This window comes from Gracilinanus agilis, chromosome 1 (assembly GCF_016433145.1).
Source record: "Gracilinanus agilis isolate LMUSP501 chromosome 1, AgileGrace, whole genome shotgun sequence".
Lineage (NCBI taxonomy): Eukaryota > Metazoa > Chordata > Mammalia > Didelphimorphia > Didelphidae > Gracilinanus > Gracilinanus agilis.
In genome coordinates this window covers 70,004,683-70,024,442 of record NC_058130.1, presented here as the reverse complement: position 1 = coordinate 70,024,442, position 19,760 = coordinate 70,004,683, and the positions used below count along the sequence as shown (strand labels likewise).

At 39.2% G+C, this 19,760-nt stretch overlaps 1 protein-coding gene across 1 annotated transcript in view; it reads left to right on the top strand.

The window, feature by feature from the left end:
- The first annotated feature begins 3,373 nt into the window (after positions 1–3,373).
- LANCL2 (LanC like 2) overlaps positions 3,374–19,760 on the top strand; it is a 53,413-nt gene continuing 37,026 nt past the window's right edge. Inside the window, exon 1 of the mRNA XM_044676347.1 lies at positions 3,374–3,575. Within this exon, the coding sequence (XP_044532282.1) occupies positions 3,381–3,575 (195 nt within the window). The 5' untranslated portion in view covers positions 3,374–3,380. The remainder of the gene's footprint in view (positions 3,576–19,760) is intronic.

Genomic DNA, 19,760 nt, shown 5'->3' with positions numbered 1-19,760 from the left:
GAGAGAGAGAGAGAGAGAGAGAGAGAGAGAGAGAGAGAGAGAGAGAGAGAGAGAGAGAGAGAGAGAGAGAGAGAGAGATAAATATAAGGTAATTTGAGGAGGCAAGTAATTTGGGAATGGGGAAAGGAGGAGAATCGGGAAAAAACTTCTATAAAAGGTGACACTTGAGCTAGGTAGAAGATGCACTGGAATGAGAAGAGAATACTGAAAGCCACTGTATTGGATTGCTCGGTCATTGTCAATGATATTTGAAAGGTCACAGAATGTAGAGAAGCCACCACAGAGGTAGGAAAAAAGGTCACTATTTTCCAGTGTTTCATTTGGATAGAAGAGAGACATGGCAACTGTCTTCAAATGTTTTAAGGACCCTTATACATAAGAGATTGGACTTGCACTTTTTTTAGCCCCATCCATGTTGGATGGAAATTTCCATTTTAGGCTTAACTTGCTAACAATAAGAGATATCCATAAGTGGGTTGGGTTGTCTCAGGATGCAATGAGTTTACACTCATTAGAAATCTTAAAACTTAGACTAGTTGATCACTTACTTGGCAGGTTGTAGTGGGAATTCTTTTTCCATTTTGAGTTGATTTAGATGGCTACCGAGGTCCCTTCCAAGTCCAAAAGTCTCTGCATTGTAATGAAAAAGACAAGGCGGTACTGAAGTTTGCCTTTTTTTTTTCCTTTCCAAGGGGAGAGAAAAACATTTAAAAAGTAAAGACATTGAGAACATTTTTTTTCCCCTTCCTAGAAGTGAAGATCAATATGTAAATTTTTCAAGTTCACTTGGCAGTATTTTTAGAGTACCCTTTGGGATCCAAACAGTGCCCCAGTGGCAAATGATTTTTATCATTTAATCAAAGAAGAAAATGAAGTTAACATTGAATGGACTGCTCTTCACCTGAAAGAAAGAAATCTTCATTTCAGTTAAAATATTTTCACTTTGAACTTTTCATTTATCTGTCTGAAATGTTTTTTTTTCTAATTCTTAGTGAGATGTTGCCAGAACTTGTTCAACAAATGCTATCTTAAGGATTAAAAGAAGCAAGGAATAGTCTACATACTCTATACATACCCAACAAATTTGAAGCCACTTTAGAAGACTCCCCAAGAATAGGATTTTAGCTTTTTCACTAGGCAACTGTGGATTCCCTTTGGTTTACCTAAGAAATTACATCAAATTCAGTCAAATACATGTACTGGACCACAGTTGGAAATAGGAAAATAAATCCATATAAATAAGCCCTACAGTTTTATTTAGCATATACTGACAAATTAAACATCTGTATGACCTTGAACTAGTCACTTCTTTTTCCTGGGTCTCAGTTTTTTCAAATGAGGAGTTCACCTCTAAATCTCATGATCCTCAGTCATGTTGTACTGGGGCATATGGGAAATTCCAGTTAAACTCTAATGTTATTTTGTTTGGACTTTAGCAAGCCATCACTGAAATTCTGTCTCAGTTCTCTCAACTAGTAAAGGAATGGCAGTTAAACCAGTTCGGAGAATAGTCAAAAGGATAAGTAAAAAAAAAAAAAATCTTTATCAACCTCTAACATTACTATAGCACACAATGTGTACATAAAGTACATATAATTTATTATTTTTGAATTTTACTGGGGGGGATTGAAAACAAATTTTATAGTATTTAAAAGGAAAATAATTAAAATTTTAGTTGAGTGTGAATCAATGGTTGGAAATAGAAACATAATCCAAGATTAAAAGGATAGATTGCCTTAAGATAAGTAAGGTTCCTAGCCCTTCAGAAAACAAAAGATTTCAGAGAAAGGGGATACTGAAGCCTTTGTATTTTGGCTATTGAGTTTCAGAGACTAGAAATCAGTTTCGCCTCTTAAGCATGGACTGAATAAAAAATAAAGCAGTCATATTATGTAAAAGCAAAAACCATTATTAGAGTTAGTATTGGATACTTAAAAAAAAATCTTTGATTTAACTTGAAGTCATATGTTCTAAGGAATAACACGGGAAGGAGAGGAAGAACAAAAAAGAAGGGAGGATGGAGAAAGGCTATTAAACTGTTTATTCTGTAAATAGATGAATACAAATCTCTTTTGTTTGCTTGTGTCCAGTATGGATTGCGCGCCCTGCGGGTGGTTTTTCTTTTTCTTTTTTAGGGGAGAAGTAGTTAATTTGGCTGCTGACTTAAGTGTGTGTTAAGACTGAGTGTGGTAACAGTTCGTGTGTGTGTATATGTGTGTCTTAAGACTGGTTGCAGCTCAAGATTCATGCGTTCGTTTGGAGCAAAGCGGAATGAATTAAAAGAGGGAAAGTGGCAAGGACTGTGGGGCAAGCATAGAACCTAGTTGTAGGAAGCCTCGCTAAGGCACAAAGACCTGCCTTCTTTCTACAGCGGAGAGGACATACTGGCATTATGCATAGTCTCTGTTTGGGTATTTTTTTTCTCCCTCTGGAAGCGACTGCTTTCTAGCCCAGGCACTGGACGGAGCCAATGCTACAGTCCTCCGGGTGGCTGGAGTCTGAATGAAAGCTGAATGTCAATGAAGCTGGGACTTAGCAGGGAGGGGACCATAAACCAGCCCATAAAGGCAGACTGATGATGGGAGAACCCGAGGACGGCACGTTCTTTTCTTCCTCCCCCACCTCGCGGCTCTACTAAGAACCCCGTGGCCAAGTCTAGAACGACCACCGATTGTTCTCTCAGGGAACCCTCCTGGCGGGCAGTGGGGACCATTCGTCCTCCTCCCATTGCGGAGGGCGGCTGACTCGGGCCCCGGAGGCGCTCGGGAAGCCGCTCAGATCCGAGATCGGCTTCTGCTTGGATTTGGTGCAGCTCGGGTTGGCCAAGGAACCCCGTCGGGTGTTCGTCTGCATCTGCCCTAAGGAGAAGGCTCTGCAGCCGGGATGCGCTCGGGATCCGGGGCTGGCCCCGCTGCGGGGAGGGTGTGCCCGAGGTGCTAGGGCTCAGCGGGGCAGGGGCCCCTCCGCCAAAACTTGGCGGGAGCAGCCGTCGGGGGCAGACGGATCCTAGGAAGCGGCGGACACGGCTTGGACTCGCCGCTCGGGACTCGGTTCTCCTCCCCGATCCCAGCGCCTCTCCTCTTTTGGAAAGCCCAGATACCCTCCTGCAAGCTCCGCCCTCCCTCGCCTGGGCTGGTTGCAGCGCCCGCCTCTGTGCCCGTGGCTGCTGCCCTTAGCAGGCGGCGACGCCCCGGGACAGAAGAAGCTCGCTAATTCCCCCGGACTCAAAAGCGTTGCACTTTTTCCCTGCCTCTTCTGGAACCTTTTTGTCCCTGCCGGCCCGCCGTGCCGCGCGACAGGAGGGTGTGTGTGTGTGTGTGGGTGTGTGTGTGCGTGTGTGTTAAGGGAGCGTGGCCCGAGGGGGAGGGGCGGCGGTTGAGATGGGCGAGACCATGTCCAAGAGGCTGAAGCTCCATCTGGGAGGGGAAGCAGAGATGGAGGAGCGGTCTTTCCCCAACCCCTTCGCGGACTACGAATCCGCTTCCTCCGTGGCAATTGCCGGCAGCGGCGCTTCCGAAGAGCATCCCCCGCCCATCGGGAATGATCTGGGCCTCCCATTTCACGGCGATGGGAAGGTAAGTTGCCCAGGCTGGAGGGAGCGGGCCCGGGAAGGGAGAGGCAGGAGGGGAGCGAGGCGGTTGGTACGGTCCGACTGCTCCGCCCCTCTCGTGAGTCAGCCCGCCCACGCTCCGGAACGCGCTGCTTGGCTTCCGCGGACCCGCCGCTGGCGTCACTGTCTCCTAGCAACCGGGCCTCTCCGCTCCGCTGGGCTGGAGCATGGGCGCGTGCGCAACTCAGGCTGTTGGGGCGGTTGGATATGATCACCCATTTCCCCAGCTGCGGAGTGCAGGAGGCTGGGGTCCTGAATCTTTTCCTCGTGCCCGGGGGCCCGCCTGACCAATAGCCGGGCGGAATGCTTCGCTTTCCAAAACTTGGGGCGCCTTTGGGCGGCTGCCAAGGACGGCTAAGCATGTTAAACAGACCACGAAGTCTCTCCCTGCCTTCTAGCCAAGGAACCCTCCAAGGCAGCTGCCTCGGCCTCAAAAAACGTGGTCCCCTGGGGCTCTCTTCTAGCTCCATACTCCTAAGATTCGGAAAAATGGGTTCAGGGCCGCGGGCGGCAACCGCATTTTTTACTCCGTGGTTTTTAGAAATGGGAATTCATTGAAGTGGGCAGTGAGCAAAGGGGGGCGCCACAGGTGTGACTAGCCTGCTGATGGGCTTCCTCGTGGGGTCAGGGTTTGTTAGGACCTGTTGGAAAGCCGATGCAGAAGCCGGGGCTCTCGGGATGCTGCGTTAGCCCATGGACCTGCCCTGCATTTTTCACAAACTTGGGCAACTCCCTCAGATAGTTCTGCAGCTATTTCACTGTGGTTGACTATTAGCATCTATACCTTTTACGGCTCAAGTAAGGGAGAAAAGCCCCCATTGCCCCCACCCCCATCCGTCATCCACAGTCCGTCAACTGATAACTAGTTAACCAAGAATAAATAAATAAAAGAGAAGAAAGAAACAATGCAGAAAAAATTATTTTAAAATCCGATTATTATAATGATCTTTTATCCCCAGCCTCGAATACAGAACCTGGCACACAGGCATTTAATAAACGTTGCATGATACAGTTAAGTCTCCTTAGCTTCCCATTCCTTTCATGTCCCTATGTATTATTCAAATGTTACTTATATTCTAAACTTTCTAATCTTCCCCCTAAAAAACTTTATTCTGTATCAGAAAGGAAAAACTCTACCAGCGTTCTGAATGAGGCTATTTACATTGAAATTTTTAAATTAGTTTTTCTCGGTATTTTTATTACATTATGCTTCACAATATATCTCACCTCTACTAGGGAATCATCCCTTATAACAGAAAAAATTTTTGAAAATGAAAAAACTAGCTAACATATCAAAAAAGGATGGGTCATTGGTAATTCCCAAATTCCTTGATTCAGATGATTATTTTCTAAAACTGGATATTGGCCAAAAGTGTGATAATGTTTATAGCTTATTGGAATCAGGAGACCTGGATTCTACCCTACTGAACAACTCAACCTCTCTAACTTGTTTTCCTTATTTTAAAGTAATAAGACTGAAAACTAGACTATTTCTAAGAATCTTCCCTTCAGGGTTCAGATTTGGTACAATATTTTACACAAAGCCTTTCCTGATTTCTTCAAACAGAGGCTCTAGAATAAATCTTTATCTCTATACATGTTTTATCCTTCCCAGTAGAGAATAATGGGCTTGAGGGTAGGGAGTGTTCTATTTTTGTGTCTGTATTCTAGCTTATTAAATTGAATTGAGTTCAGTTTGTTCAAGATAGGTGATAATGGTTTTTTGTAGTATCTTTTATTGACCTTTTTCTGTGGATAAATATGATTTTCATTTTTTGAAGTACTAATTTTACACTTTTAAGAGAATTATAATTTTAAAAGAATATTGGAAGACAGCATTTATGTTTAAATTACAAGTAGATTTATCATTTGGCCTCTTGTAATCCTCTTCAGATTTAGCTTTAGCTATTTTAGAAAGGGAGTTAGCTTCAAAATGGCTGATTCATTTTGACAGGAGCTAAAATAAATGATAGGATTCCTGTGACTTGGCTGGGAAATTAAAAAAAAAATGTTTTCTTCTTGAAGAAAAAAATTTGTCTTTTAAAAATACATATATGGGGGGCAGCTGGGTAGCTCAGTGGATTGAGAGCCAGGCCTAGAGACGGGAGGTCCTAGGTTCAAATCCGGCCTCAGACACTTCCCAGCTGTGTGACCCTGGGCAAGTCACTTGACCCCCATTGCCTACCCTTACCAATCTTCCACCTATGAGTCAATACACAGAAGTTAAGGGTTTAAAATAAAAAAAAATATAACAAAAAAAAAAAATACATATATGTTTTTAAGTGCAAAATTAGAGTGTGGAATTAAAAAAGAGTCTCTCTTATGGTCTTTTAACAAACTAGAAGATTGGGTACATTATTGTAAATTTATTACATATCTGAGCTTTTGTATATAATCTGTGTACAGATGGTGCTTAAACCCACAGGGTTAGATGATCTGGATCAAAATTCTTATCTAGTTGGTGTGGATACAGCTCCTGGGAGGGCCTCTCATTTGGGGAGGAGGTGAAGGAGGGACAAAAGGTAGTGATGAGAGGGTAAGGGAAAGGAGAGGGGGAGAGAGAGAGAGAGAAGAAGGTAAGACGAGATGGATTTGGGCCACTTCCATGGCAGTATATTGGTAATCAATGTATTCTAATTAGATTAGATTGTCAGTGAAGGTATATTCCAAATATGTTGTTCATGTTTCTGAACTGAGAGATAGGAACCAGTAGAAGCTGAATGATTGAAGACGGGGAGAGCTCATGTCAGAAAAAAGGATAGTAGGTAGAAAGGAATGGTATCCTGATTAAAGACCTTAATTAGTCTCTAATGTATTCTGTTTGGTAAGTATTTTGATTAACCAGAGAATTCCCTTTTAAATTCATGAAATGTCATTGAAAATGAAGTTTCAGGTATATATTCAGACACAAAACAGTACATTTGTTAGTTAATATGACATACTTAGACTTGCTGTTTCACGAAAATCATTTTTAATTGCTGGAGTTATTTGCTAACCTTCACATTAGACAATAAAGAATACCAAACTTTCCTGTAATTGAGAATTCTGTTGATGGTTTTTTCTTCCTTCTGTGCTATTAATAGTTAATAGCTATTCAAAAACAGCAACATAATAAAATGTTAGTATTTCATGTTCTTCAGGACATATGCCTGATGTGTCCATTTTTGTTAGCCTTGCACATGTGTTAGAAAGTAAAGATATTCATATCGATAATAGCCTCTAGCCCCAGCTGTGGCTCATCATAACATGGAGAGGTAGAACCCAGCACACAACATACTTGTACTACAGCGTAGCACAAGCCTGGGAGCCTCCTGTACCTAGTGTGGAAGGAAGTGACGGGGCACCTCTTTCTGTGGTTCAGTAGCATTTTTGACAGCAGTAAGTTTATATAATTGGAAGAAATGTTATGCAAGTGGCCTTATTAAAATTTGTGGCAACAGGCTTTTTATTTAGCAAGTATCTGTTTTGCTTTAAACTGGTGACAATTACTTGAAAAATCTTATCCAAAGAAAAGATTCTGCAAACTTTAGGTCAGTGAGATTGACTTTAATTTCTGTGAAAATTCTAGATTAGATCATTAAAGAGACGGTTGGTAAATATCCAAAAAGGAAAAGGTGATTACAAAGAGCCAGCATACCTTCATTAAGAATGGGTCATGCCAGACTGACCTTGTTTGGATAAGACTTCTTTTTTTAATAAGATTATTGGACTAGTAGAAGAGGGGAATACTGTAAATGTAGCTCATGTAGATATTAGCAACCCAGATGAAGTATTTTATATAACCCTTGTTGATTAGATGAAGAGATGTGGACTAGATAACAGTATAATTATGTGACTTTAGAAATCATTAGATGGCCAAACTCAAAGAATAATCCTTTTTTAAAAAACCCTTACCTTCTGTCTTAGAATCGACACTAAATATTGGTTTCAAGGCTGAAGAGCAGTAAGAGCTAGGCAATTGGAGTGATTTGTCCAGGGTCACACAGCTAGGAAGTGCCTGTGGCCAGTTTTGAACCCAGGTCTTCCTGACTCCAGACCTGGCTTTCTTTTCACTGAGCTGGTTCAGTGTCACTGGCAGTAAACCTCCAATGGAATATCCAGGGATCTAAGCTTCATTCCAAGGTATTCAACATTTTTAGCAGTGAATAAAGATAAAACTGGATGAGACAAAGCTGAGAGGAATAGGTAACACAATGGAGATATATCTATATATATAAGGATCCAAAAAAAAAAATCTTAAGAGGTTAGAACATTGACCTAAGTAATATGAAATCAAATAAGGATAAATGCAAAGTATTATACAAGTAAATATATACGTATGTACATCAACATCACCAGTACATTATGGTTCATGTTTTGAAGAAAGATATATATATGAGAAAAAACTGATGAAGAAAATAAGGCAAGAAAAAGCAGAGTTTGATGTGCTTTCCTCCTCAGACTGCTCCTTCTATGGCTGTGGGGAACACTTCATCATGAGACCCTCGAGCCCATGCATTGCTGATCATAGTCCTTCACAGTTGATCATTGGGCAGTGTTTCCATTATTGTCTACAGAGTTCTTCTGGTTCTTCACACTTCACATTGTATCAGTTCATAGAAATCCTTACAAGTTTTTCTGCAATCATCCTGTTTGTCATTTCTTTTGGCACAATAATGTACTATTACAACCACATACCACAACTTGTTCAGCCATTCCCCTATTGATGGATATATCTTCATTTCCAGTTTTTTGTCTCCACAAAGAAAGATGCTGCTATAAATATTTCTGTGTGTATATATATATATATGTTCTTTTCCCTTCTCTGTGCTCTCTTTGGGATATAGATTAGTAATGAATTGTGGGATCAGAGTGCTCACACAGTGTCAGTTCCACACCTCCACCAACAGTGTACTAGTGTTCCTTAAACCCCTATCTTCTTAGTATCAGTTCTAAGACAGAAGAGATAGGGGCTTGGCAGTTGGGGTTTAGTGACTTGCCCAATTGGGTTCATACAGATAGGAAGTATCTGAGACCAGATTTGAACCCAGGTTTTCCCAACCCCACACCTTATTGTTTATTAGTATTTGTATTTACCAATAGTTGTTAGTGATATGGACAGGCTCTTAAGTTGATGTGATCCTAGGTTGACAGTTGGGGAAAAAATGATTGTTCTAAGCAGTTGAAAAAAAATCCTGCACAGACTAGTTATATAAAACCCTATTTTAACTTTTAAGTTGGTAAGAAAGGGAAAGGAAAAAGAAGCAGAAAGATAATTATGGTAAAAATATTCTCAAAACTAATAAAATCTAATCTATATTTCCCCCCAAAAATATGCCTCTGAAAAGGCTTCTTCTCAATTACCAAGGGTAATCCTTCTTATACTACACTAACTTCCCCAAATAGCTATCTTTCTATCCTAACAAGAAAATATAATTTTATAAACAGTAATAGATAAAGCTGGACCACTGCACAAATGTAACTCAGCCTGTCAGAGTTCCTTCACTCAGCAATTGCTCTATACTGTCACCTACTGGCGAAACAAAGGAACTTTACCACCACTTTCTCTTCTTGACAATAGGATGTTTCCAAGTGAGAATCAACAGGTCTTCTCTAACTCTCAGAGCAAGCTCCTTGGACCACCTTCCTTATTCAGGACTGTCCAGAGAGTGATCGTTGGTTCAGCTGTCTTTCCCAAGGCTCCTTGGGACAGTTCTCTTCCCGTCATCCTTTTAAGATTCCACTCTGACTTAAAGAAATTCAGCTCACTCAAACTCAGCTCTCCATCCACTATACCTAACCTATCAATAATCTTTTATTGCTTACTTAATTAACAAATACTCATTACACCTGGCACCTCTGTCCAGCACCTAGCTGCTCCTGTTTATTGTAATCTTTTTACACTTGCCTTCCAGGATTGTTATGATGTTTGAACAAATTAATATCTGTAAAGCTCATAATATAGTGCCTGCCATATAGCAGACATGATAGAAATGCTTGTTCCTTCCTGCCATTGCATTTTCTATCATTTGAGTTCTCAGAATTTGCTAAATCTGTTATCTATTCCTAGCTTTGTCTTTTTAAGTTTCATTTATTCCTACATTATAATGTATTTCAAGAAGGGTATGAATTTTCAGGAAGACTTGGATTCAAATCCCACTTTTGCTCCTTTGTGACCTCTGACATTCGCAAAGGTTTGGCTTTAGTTTTCTGAGGCTGTTTTCTTATCTGTAAACTGAGATGGTGGAACTAGAGCTAGATCTCCATAGTACTTCTAGCACTGTATTAACTGATGGGAGACATAGAGAGTCTAGATAAAACAGAACCCTTGCTTTTACGGAGATTATAGTTTGTTGTGAAGTTTTGGGACCGAGTGTTGGCACTGCTCTAAGACACATGTACAGGGAACTTCCCTACTCTTCTGGGGTGGTACAAGTGGAAGGCACTATAGCGATCATATGCTCAGTCTCTGCATTTTAGAAGCAAGGACCCTGAAGACCCAGAGCTCAAGTAATTTGTACAGTGTCGCACAGCTAGTAAGTAGCAAAGTCAGGGTTTGAGTCGAGGTGCTTTGCTTCCACACCCAATTAACATTCTACTGCACCATGCTGTCTTTCTTCTGCCGCAATGGTAATAAGCTATGTTTCAGGATTTACTTTTTATTGACTGATTTAGAATGCTAAATTTCTGCCTATTTTTGTGTGTGCTACTGAGTAGAGTTGCTGAATAATTTTGTACATGACCAACAGCCCAAAGGAACATGTTGAAAGAAATAATAGAGGCAGATTTAGGCTAGATGTCAGGAGTAAAGCAGAGATAGCTGTCAGATGCCCAAATGTAAAACAAAAAAACAAAAAAAAACAAAAAAAAAACTTGTTAAAGTTTAAATTTCAGGCCCCCAAAAATTAAATAGAAGAAAAATTTCCCCTAATTCTATCCCAATTTATCTTATTCCCATGTCGACTCTACAGAGCTTCAAGAAGTGTTTTTTAAAACCACTTTAGAGCATTCTCACCATCACAAGTTTGATCTCCAGTCTGGGCTATCTCATTCTGAGTTGCTAATTCTTAGTGTTTCAAATTTTATAATGATAAACTAAGAATTTGATACATGTTGTTGGTCACAAACTTTAAAAAATTACCAGAAAGGAGGTAAAGCTCAATACTTGACATGTTAAATTGTCTCACCCTTCAAATGGGTAGATAGAAAAAAAATAGAAAACTAAGCCTATTTTCATTTAATTGATATATTCGTTATATTTCACATACTTTTCTTTAAATTCTCTCTATAAGTGTTTTCATTGTATATCATTTTAATATTTTAGGAGAAAAATTGTACTTATATGAGGGGGTTGGACTAGAGGATCTCTGATGTCCCTTTCAGATTTAACACTATGATACTCCTAAATTTTCTCATGGAATTCCCTATTTATGTCATGTAATAGAACATAGTTTGAAAGGCCATTATTCATGTTATTAGCATGTAGTTCTTACATGTCACTTAAGACACAAGAGAAAAAGATCTATCTTGGTAAATATTATGCAATGATACATTTGAGCGTTTTATGACATGTAAGCAAATATGTACATATGTACACTGGGATTGGAGGTGTGATGAATATAGAAACTTCATTTACTTTCATCTTCAAAACATGTCTTTAAATGCAACAAAATTCTTAAGCTAGAAGGAATCTTGTCATTAAATCACTGACTGAGATACGCCATGAAATATCTAGTTTGTAGCACCATTTATCAAGTATGATAGTATGATAGGAAGAGAAGAAGTCTGTGGCAAGGTTGAAAGATGGCAAATGGAGTGGGAAAGTATTTATAAAATGTTTACTGCTCTAAGCACTGAAAATTCAAATATGAAAGGAAGACAGCGCCTGCCCCCAGAGAGCCCTTCTTGTAACTGGAGAGCTCATCTGCAGGGTGCCTGGGGGGGGCTAAATGGCACAATGGCAGCGCAGGCTGTAAGGCCCGAAGGTCCTCCATCTTACTAGAAGGATTGTACTTGCTGTGGTAAACGGGGATAATGATGGCATTGAACTCGCCGCCTGTGGGGAGGATCCAATGAGATCACGCACATAAAGCCCTTCGTCAGCCTTAACTTACTGTATAGACATGCTGGTCTTTATCATCACGTTATCAATAATACCTTTTTACCCAAGGATTTAGGGTCAGAAGTAGAGATGCCCCCTGTCCATCCTGTGGCCAGGCCAGTACTTCTGGGAGCAGAGACCCTGGGGGAGTCTCGGGGGGGTGCCTTAGTCGGGGATAGTTAACTGTGTCCCAGGCTAGAACCTGAGGCCAGTCTGCGAGGCTCTGCCTTCTGGCGGGTCACCAGCGCTCCATTTTGTATTCTTCCAGTGTGGAAGGAGGATGAGCCACGTAGGATGGGAAAGCATAGAGGAGTTACTCTGCATCACTGGAGAAACTCCCAAATTGAGAAGACCACAGACCCACTGGATACATTGAAAGTCGAAGTTAGTAATAGCGGTTCGTAGGTAATATTCAGAAAGTCATAGAATTATAAAAGACTATTTGATAATGAATCGATCATCCAGCTTAATCCCCTAATTTTATAGAGGGGGAAACTGAGGCCCGGAGTTTTATTTAAGCCAGAACATGAAATCTTTAAATAAAAACTCTTCAATAACTCACTTTCTGAAATTTACATATAAATTCTTATAATCTTGCTTTTTTTGCTACTTAGTTCTATTCCTTTTGGGAAAAAATACTAGTTGCTATGAGGTGAGGTGAGAAAGTTCCAAAGTATAAGACTCTAGTTTGGTTCAAGTGCTCTTATTTTCAGCATGTTCTGCTTTTCCCCCCCAAAGTAGCTAGTAGTGTTATGAGCTTTTCCATTTGCACCATACAATTTTGTGTGGTATAGGTTTTAAGGTGCCAATGCCATTTGTTTCTGAGTTGTACTTATGGCCTCCTGGATCTATTAATATTTTTAATGTCTTCCATGTTTTGGTTTAGAAAAAGAATAATAAAATGCTGGATTAGGGAACAATAGCATAAGGAAACTCTGAGAGATTTAATCCTTTTCTGAGGCCTAGAACATAGGATGCCAAAAAAACCCCAAAAAGGATGCAAACTAATTTTAGTATTTGATCTTGCTTTTTAAAATGAATTTATTTGTTGTGGCAAAGAACTGGAAATTGAGGGGAAATTCAGCATTGGGAAATGACTGAATAAATGATGGAATAATACTATTCTGTAAGAAATAATGAGCAGGGTGATTTTAGAAAAAAAAACATGGAAAGGCTTGAAACAAGCAGAACCAAGAGAATGCTGTATGCAGTAATAGCAGTATTGTTTGAAGACTAAATGTGAATAGCTAAGCTATTTTGAGTCACATGAATATTCAAATCAACTACAAAGGACCTATGAAGGAAGATGCTATCTACTTCCAGAGAAAGAACTGAGATATAGAACTATGTATTTGTATATTTTCATATATACATGTGTCAAATGTTGGCCTTCTCTAGTGCAGGGTAGGAAAGTAAGGAAGGAAACAGCTTGAAACTTAAATGTAATAAAAAAAATTTTGTTAAAATAAATTTAATCTTATAGTATGTGTGCCTGCTGGGTGCTTACTCTGTGTTTTCCAAGATATTTTTCTTCCGTGTGTGATCAATGTTAGCCTCTTTCTTTTCCTAGAATCAGACATTTAATTTATAGTATTTATCCATCTCCATCTCATTTTGTACTATATAAGACATTTCTCAGTCTTTATTACCTCATCTATGGAAGTCCATTCCAGCTCTAAATCCTATATATTTACAGTAAAAAGATATTTAGTTTGCAGCTTTTAAAAGTATGATCCGAAGTTGACACCAGTGAAAAGAGGAGAGATTGTACCTTTTTCCCTCTTTGTGTTGGAGACTGGGGACTGTGGATGAGGAACACTGCACACAGTATCAGTCTCAGGATATGCATTAGTGTTCATTTTTCTGAAAACCTTTTCCCTCTTTTTTATTCTTTGTTACAAGGGATGGACAACTTTCTGGGAAAAGAGAAATTTAGAAGTGGTGTCAGAAGAACAAAAAATAACAATATTAATAAAAAAAAGTGATTTGGAAGTCTTTAGCTTCTTGGGAACTCAGTTTGAAAAGGGATGAAGATTGGAGGAAACATTCTGAGGCAAAAGGGTCAACATTTGATCTGCTCATGGGACTGTCAAATATAAAGAATGAGGTTGTCACAATAATGGCAAATACAAATTAACACTGCCAGTATAGAAGAGGAGAAAAAATGTAAATGTAAAAATTGAAAGGAACCATGTATATTTAATGAGACAACCACAAAATAGTATTATTATAATTTAATGGGGTGCCTTAAGTTCTTAACAATAAAAGGTATAAAAATGACTTGTAGGTTTTAGTCATTTAAACAGGATTGTGTAGCCATTTCCCTTCATAATTATGTTCTCTCTCCTTATAGTTTCCCTGTAATAGTAAGGAAAAGAATGAGTTTGAAAAAAATATATAGATAGCAGGAAAGATTAAAGATATTTTAATATTTTAAAATTAAAAACCTCTTAATACTTTAATCCCATACTACTTATAATCAGTCTTCCATCCTTAACAGAGTTTTAAAATAGTTTGGCCTATTGAATTATTCCGTCTTTCCTGACAACTCTGCAGTGTTTGATTCTGATGACCTTTTTTCAGGAGACTCTTTCTTCCTTTGGTTTTCATGATACTTGTTTACTTTTTTTTTTTTTAAGCTCCCTTTGTGACTTCTAAGGCTCTGTCCTGTGTTCTCTCTCCATACGCTCTCTTGAGTCATTTCTTTAGCTTCTGCGGGCCTTTTTATTGACTCTCAAATCTATATATCTAGGTATGTAGCCCTCCTTTCTCTCCTGAGCTCCAGTTTGACATAACCAAGTATCTTTTGGTAATTGCTACCTGAATATTCCATAGACATCTTAAAGTGAAAATATCCAAAACAGCTTTCCCCCTAAATCCATCTCTTTCCCTAGCCTCTCTACTGACAAGACACTTCTTTCCTTATGATGGCTCAGGTTCACAACCTTTGAGTTTTTCTTGATGATTCACTCTTCCCCACTCTGTCCCCCACATATCCATCCAGTCAAGTGTGATTCATTCTTCCTCTTCATCTTTTCATCTAAGTGTACTCTTCTGGTCATTCACACAGTCACTGCTTTAGTTCTTACCTTCATCTGTTCTGTCCTGAACTATTTCAATAACCTCTTAATTGGGTTCCTTGATTCCAGTCTTTCCCAGCTTCCATCTGTCCTCTACTTAGCTACCAAGTTGATATTCCTAAAACATAGCCTTGTCTACATCACTACAGTACTCTTTTGTACTCCTATTCAATTTTTTCCAGGTGTCTTTTATATCTAACTTTTCTAAGAGCCTATTCATCTCTTTGACTTCTTTCTTATGGTTAGAATTATCTAGGTAAGTTGAGGTCCATCACTAGTATAGTTTATTGTCTCTTTCTTCCTGTAACTCGTTTAGCTTTTACTCTAACAATTTGGATGCTATTCTACATATGTTAGTATTGATGTTAATTTCATTGTTCTTCCTTTTAGCCAGGTGCAGCTTCCCTGCTTATCCCTTACAATTAGGTATTATTTTTGCTTTTGCTTTGTTTTCCAGCCCCTTTTTTTTAACTCTCTGCATGAGGTTCAAGTATTGCCCCCTTCATTTTCCCTTCCACTGTAAAAACTTCCTGTCATGCATCTTTTATGTGAGATAAGTTGTCAATTTTTTACATCATTCCAATTAATTCAGTCCTGCACTTTTTTTTCTAAGTAGACTCCTTCTAACTGCTCTATGATGCATGTATCATTTCCTCATATAGAAAGGTAAACAGTTTAACTTTATTGAGCCCTTTGTGATTTCTCTTGCATGCTTATCTTTTTATGTTTTTCTTGAGACTTGTATGTGAAAGTCAAATTTTCTATTCAGCTCTGGTCTTTCATCAGGAATGCTTCAAAGTCCTCTATTTTGTAAAGTATTAATTTTTTCCTTGAAAGATTATACTCAGTTTTGCTGGGTAGTAGGTTTTTCTTAGTTGTAATTCCAGCTCTTTTGCCTTCTGAAATATCATATTCCAAGACCTCCACTCCTTTACTGTGGTAGCTTCTAGATAGTTACTTGTATCCTGACTAGCTCTACATTATTTGAGTGGTTCCTTTCTGGCTTCTTGAAGTATTTTCTCTTTCACCAGGGACCTCTGGAATTTGGCTACAATATTCTTGGGAATTTTCATTTTGGAATTTTGGAATTTCTTGCAAGTGGTTTTTGGTGGGTTCTTTCAAATTCTGTTTTACCTTCTGGTTCTAGGACAGTGATGGTAAACCTATGGCACATGTGCCAGAAAGGGCATATAGAACCCTGCCCATGGTCACACCTGCAATCACCTGGCAGAGTTTGTTACTAGAAAGCCAGAGGGACTCAGAGCAGAGCTGTTCCACTCCCCCTTTCCATGTGCCTGAGGACATTCCTCACTTCATCCGCCCCTCTGCCCAGCAACCAATGGTAGTGCTTCCTTCCTCTCCTGTCTGGGGTAAAGAAGAGGGGTTGTGAGTTGAAGTGTGTGTGTGTGTGTGTGTGTGTGTGTGTGTGTGTGTGTGTGTGTGTGGCACAGCATTTGGTTTGGGGGGTGGGATGGGGGCAGGGCCCAACACTCCTTCTCTAAAAGGTTTACCATCACTGTTCTAGGATATTGGGACAGTTTTCCTTGATAATCTTTTGAAAAAGATGTTTCTTTGATCATGGTTTTTAGGTAAACCAGTAATCCTTAAATGATCTCTACTTGATTAAGTTTTCCAGGTTAGTTGTTTTTCTGATGAGAGAGTTCACATTTTCTTCTGTTTTCTTTTATTCTTTTGACTTTGATTGTTTCTTGATGTCTAATGGAATTATTATCTCCCCTTTGTCTAATCCTACTTTTCAACAAATTATTTTCAACAGTGAATTTTTGTTTCTCTTTTGCCATTTGGTCAATTCTGTTTTTTGAAGTATTTCTTTCTTCAGTTTTTTGTGCCTCTTTTATCAAGAATTGTAGATGTTTTTTAAAAAATAGTTTTCTTCTTTTGCTTTAATTTCTTTAACTAATTTTTCTGTTACCACTAATATGAGTTGGGAAATCATTTTTAATTCTTCGAGGAGTTCTTGTTGGGCTTGTGCTAATTCACATTTTTTTTTCTTTTGAGGCTTTGCTAATGAAAGCTTTTGAAGCTTGTGTCTTGATCTCCCTGTCACCATAGTAAGTTTTTATGGTCATGTTTTTTTGTTTGTTTGCTCATTTTTTTCACCCTATTTCTTGATTTGGAATTTTATGTTAAAGGAAGAGGGGCTCTGTCTCATGTTTCAGACTTTTTTCCACTGCTGTTTTCAGAGCTAGTTCTGGGGGTATGGAAGTTTTGGGTGCTTCCCAAACATTCTAAATTGATATTGGGCTCTTTCCATCTTCCCACATATATGTCCTGTGATGTGATCTGGAGAGAGGTATGATTATTGCTCTCTTGGTCTATAGTCTGGTCTTTACCCAAGAAGGGCCCATAATACCTTATAATTACAACTGATCTTTCTCCTTAGAGTTTTTCCTTTATTGAGACCAGATTGTTCCTTAGAACCTCTGATCCCTTGGGGTCAGAAGTGATAACGCCTCTCAGGGATCTCATTCTTTTTTTTTTTTTTAAATAAAATTTTACCTTTTGTCTTAGAATCAACGCAATATTGATTTTAAGGCAGAAGAGCAGTAAGGCCTAGATGACTGGGGTTAAGTGACTCGCCCAGGGTCACAGAGCTAGGAAGTGTCTGAACCCAGATTTGAACCCAAGACTTCCCATCTCCAGGACTGGCTCTCTGTCCACTGAATCACCTAGCTGCCCCAATTGAATTTATTTTTATAAGCAAAAGAATTATAAATTGCTGTAAGTCCTATATAGTATACTATATATGTTACATGTGTATTTATACATATATAATATAACATAATATAATATATACTATAATACTGTAAGACTCAAATTACTTTAAGTTTCTTATCATTACTTTGAAGATACTTAATTATTTTGAGAATTTTTTTCTAAAGCACAGATCTGACCGTGTCACTTTGCTACTCAGTACACTCCAGTGGCTCCTCAGGACCTTTCAGATCTAATATAAATTCCTCTGTTTAGCATTCAGAGTTATTCTTCCACACTTGGTCCCAGCTTACCTTTCTAGCCTTCTCATAAAGGGATTCCTGAGGGCTTAACTCAGTCTTAAATTCTGTTAGCTAAAACTGTAGTAAGACTTTTGGAGTGCTGGTTTTGTTACTCTCCTCCAGGACTCTGTAGTCTGGCTCAAATGGCCGCCTGGCTGTCCTCCTTATGGCATGGCTCTCTCATTCCAGGTAAGCAAGCCCTACAGCTTTAAGATTTAAAAGGCGCCTAATCAGGGTACTTATCATCACCCTTTGACAAATGGGGAAACTGAGACTCAAAAAGCTTAAAAGCTTTGGCTTGAGGGGGCAGCCGGTAGCTCAGTAGATTGAGAGTCAGGCCTAGAGACGGGAGGTCCTAGGTTCAAATTTGGCCTCAGACACTTCCCAGCTGTGTGACCCTGGGCAAGTCACTTGACCCCCATTGCCCACCCTTACCAATCTTCTGCCTTGGAGCCAATACACAGTATTGACTCCAAGCTGGAAGGTAAGGGTTAAAAACATTTTTTTTAATTTAAAAAAAAAAAAAAGCTTAAAAGCGTTGGCTTGAGCTCCATAGCTAGTAAGCCTGATTGGGCATCTGAATCTAGGGCTTGTCATTCATTCCAGTTTTGGTGCCAGCTAAGAAAGCTCACTCTGACTTGTTGGGCTTTGCTGAAGGAACCTTAAACACCTTCCCCTTTGTTTTACAGAGGAGGGCAGAGTTATTCCTAAATAAGATGGATCCTATTTAATTGGATTTCATAAAGTGATCAGTCTACAACTGGAAAGACCAGTGGTGGTCTTGTCCACCCCTCTCATTTTACCAAAGAGGAACCTGCAGCCCAGAGAGGCTGGGAGATTTGCTTCGGGTCACATAGTTGGGTCCACACTTAACATTCCTTCCATCATATCTTCCTGCTTTTGTCAAGGGCTCATAACCCCCTACCTTTCAGTGTGGTAAGAAGAAATGAAAAGAATCATCAGAGGCTTTTCTTTTAGCATTGAATATTTGTTTTACTTCGATTTAGTTCAGCCTTAGCAGTGAGCTTTTCAAACACTTATTAATGTTAAAGGCAAGCCAGTTGCACAATCATCAAGCATATAGAGGTGCCCCCCGGGTGGTGCTAAGAGAAAGACATCAAAGTGTAGCAGCTCCTGTTCTCAAGAAATGTAACATTCTACTTTTATATTTAGGCACGAAGATTGTTCTCCTACAACTTTCATTTGACCATTTTATTGAAATCCCTAACCTCCAAAGAGAATCTTATTTTCAAAATAACTACTTCAGTTCGAGTTTGATTTCCCGCCAGTGCTCCCCAACAGGATCACTTTGACTTGCTACCTATAATCTTGGCATGATCATCATAATTTAGAGTTGCTATTGGAAGTGTTTTATCTTAAGATGCTCCTTTCCATTGCCTGCTCTTTCCTGGTTCAAAGGAGGTATTTTCAATCCCATAAATTTGCTTTGACTAATATTTTAGTACATTCTAGAAACAGATAAACATAGCTAAATGCCTTGTCCTTGCTTAGGAAATTAATTCTGAAGTCTTTGTTCCAAACAAAATATAATATGAAGAGAATGTTCTCTATAATTAATCGATCTCCTACTGCTGTGGTGAATGTTTTACTGTTAACTGAAACTTCAGCCACCTACTTTATTTTGTTTGTTGTTATAGAAAGAAAATATGGTGGAAGGGCCATAGAAAGGTAGATGGAGGAGCCTTGAAAAATATGGTGTTAAGTTTCCACTTTATATATAGAAGAAAGGAAAATGATGGCAATAATAGTTATATAAATTTTATAGAAGCTAAAAGCTGTTTAGCCGCTGTGTTGACTAGCTTTAAGAGACGTGTTAACACTCTTTCATTTCTCTAGAGCACTGGGGTTTGGGGTTTTTTTCCATCTATTTTGGAGCCAGTGGGTGAACATATGTTCAGGGAAGCTCAGTGCCAATAGAGTTTGTATAGTGTGTGTGTGTGTGTGTGTGTGTG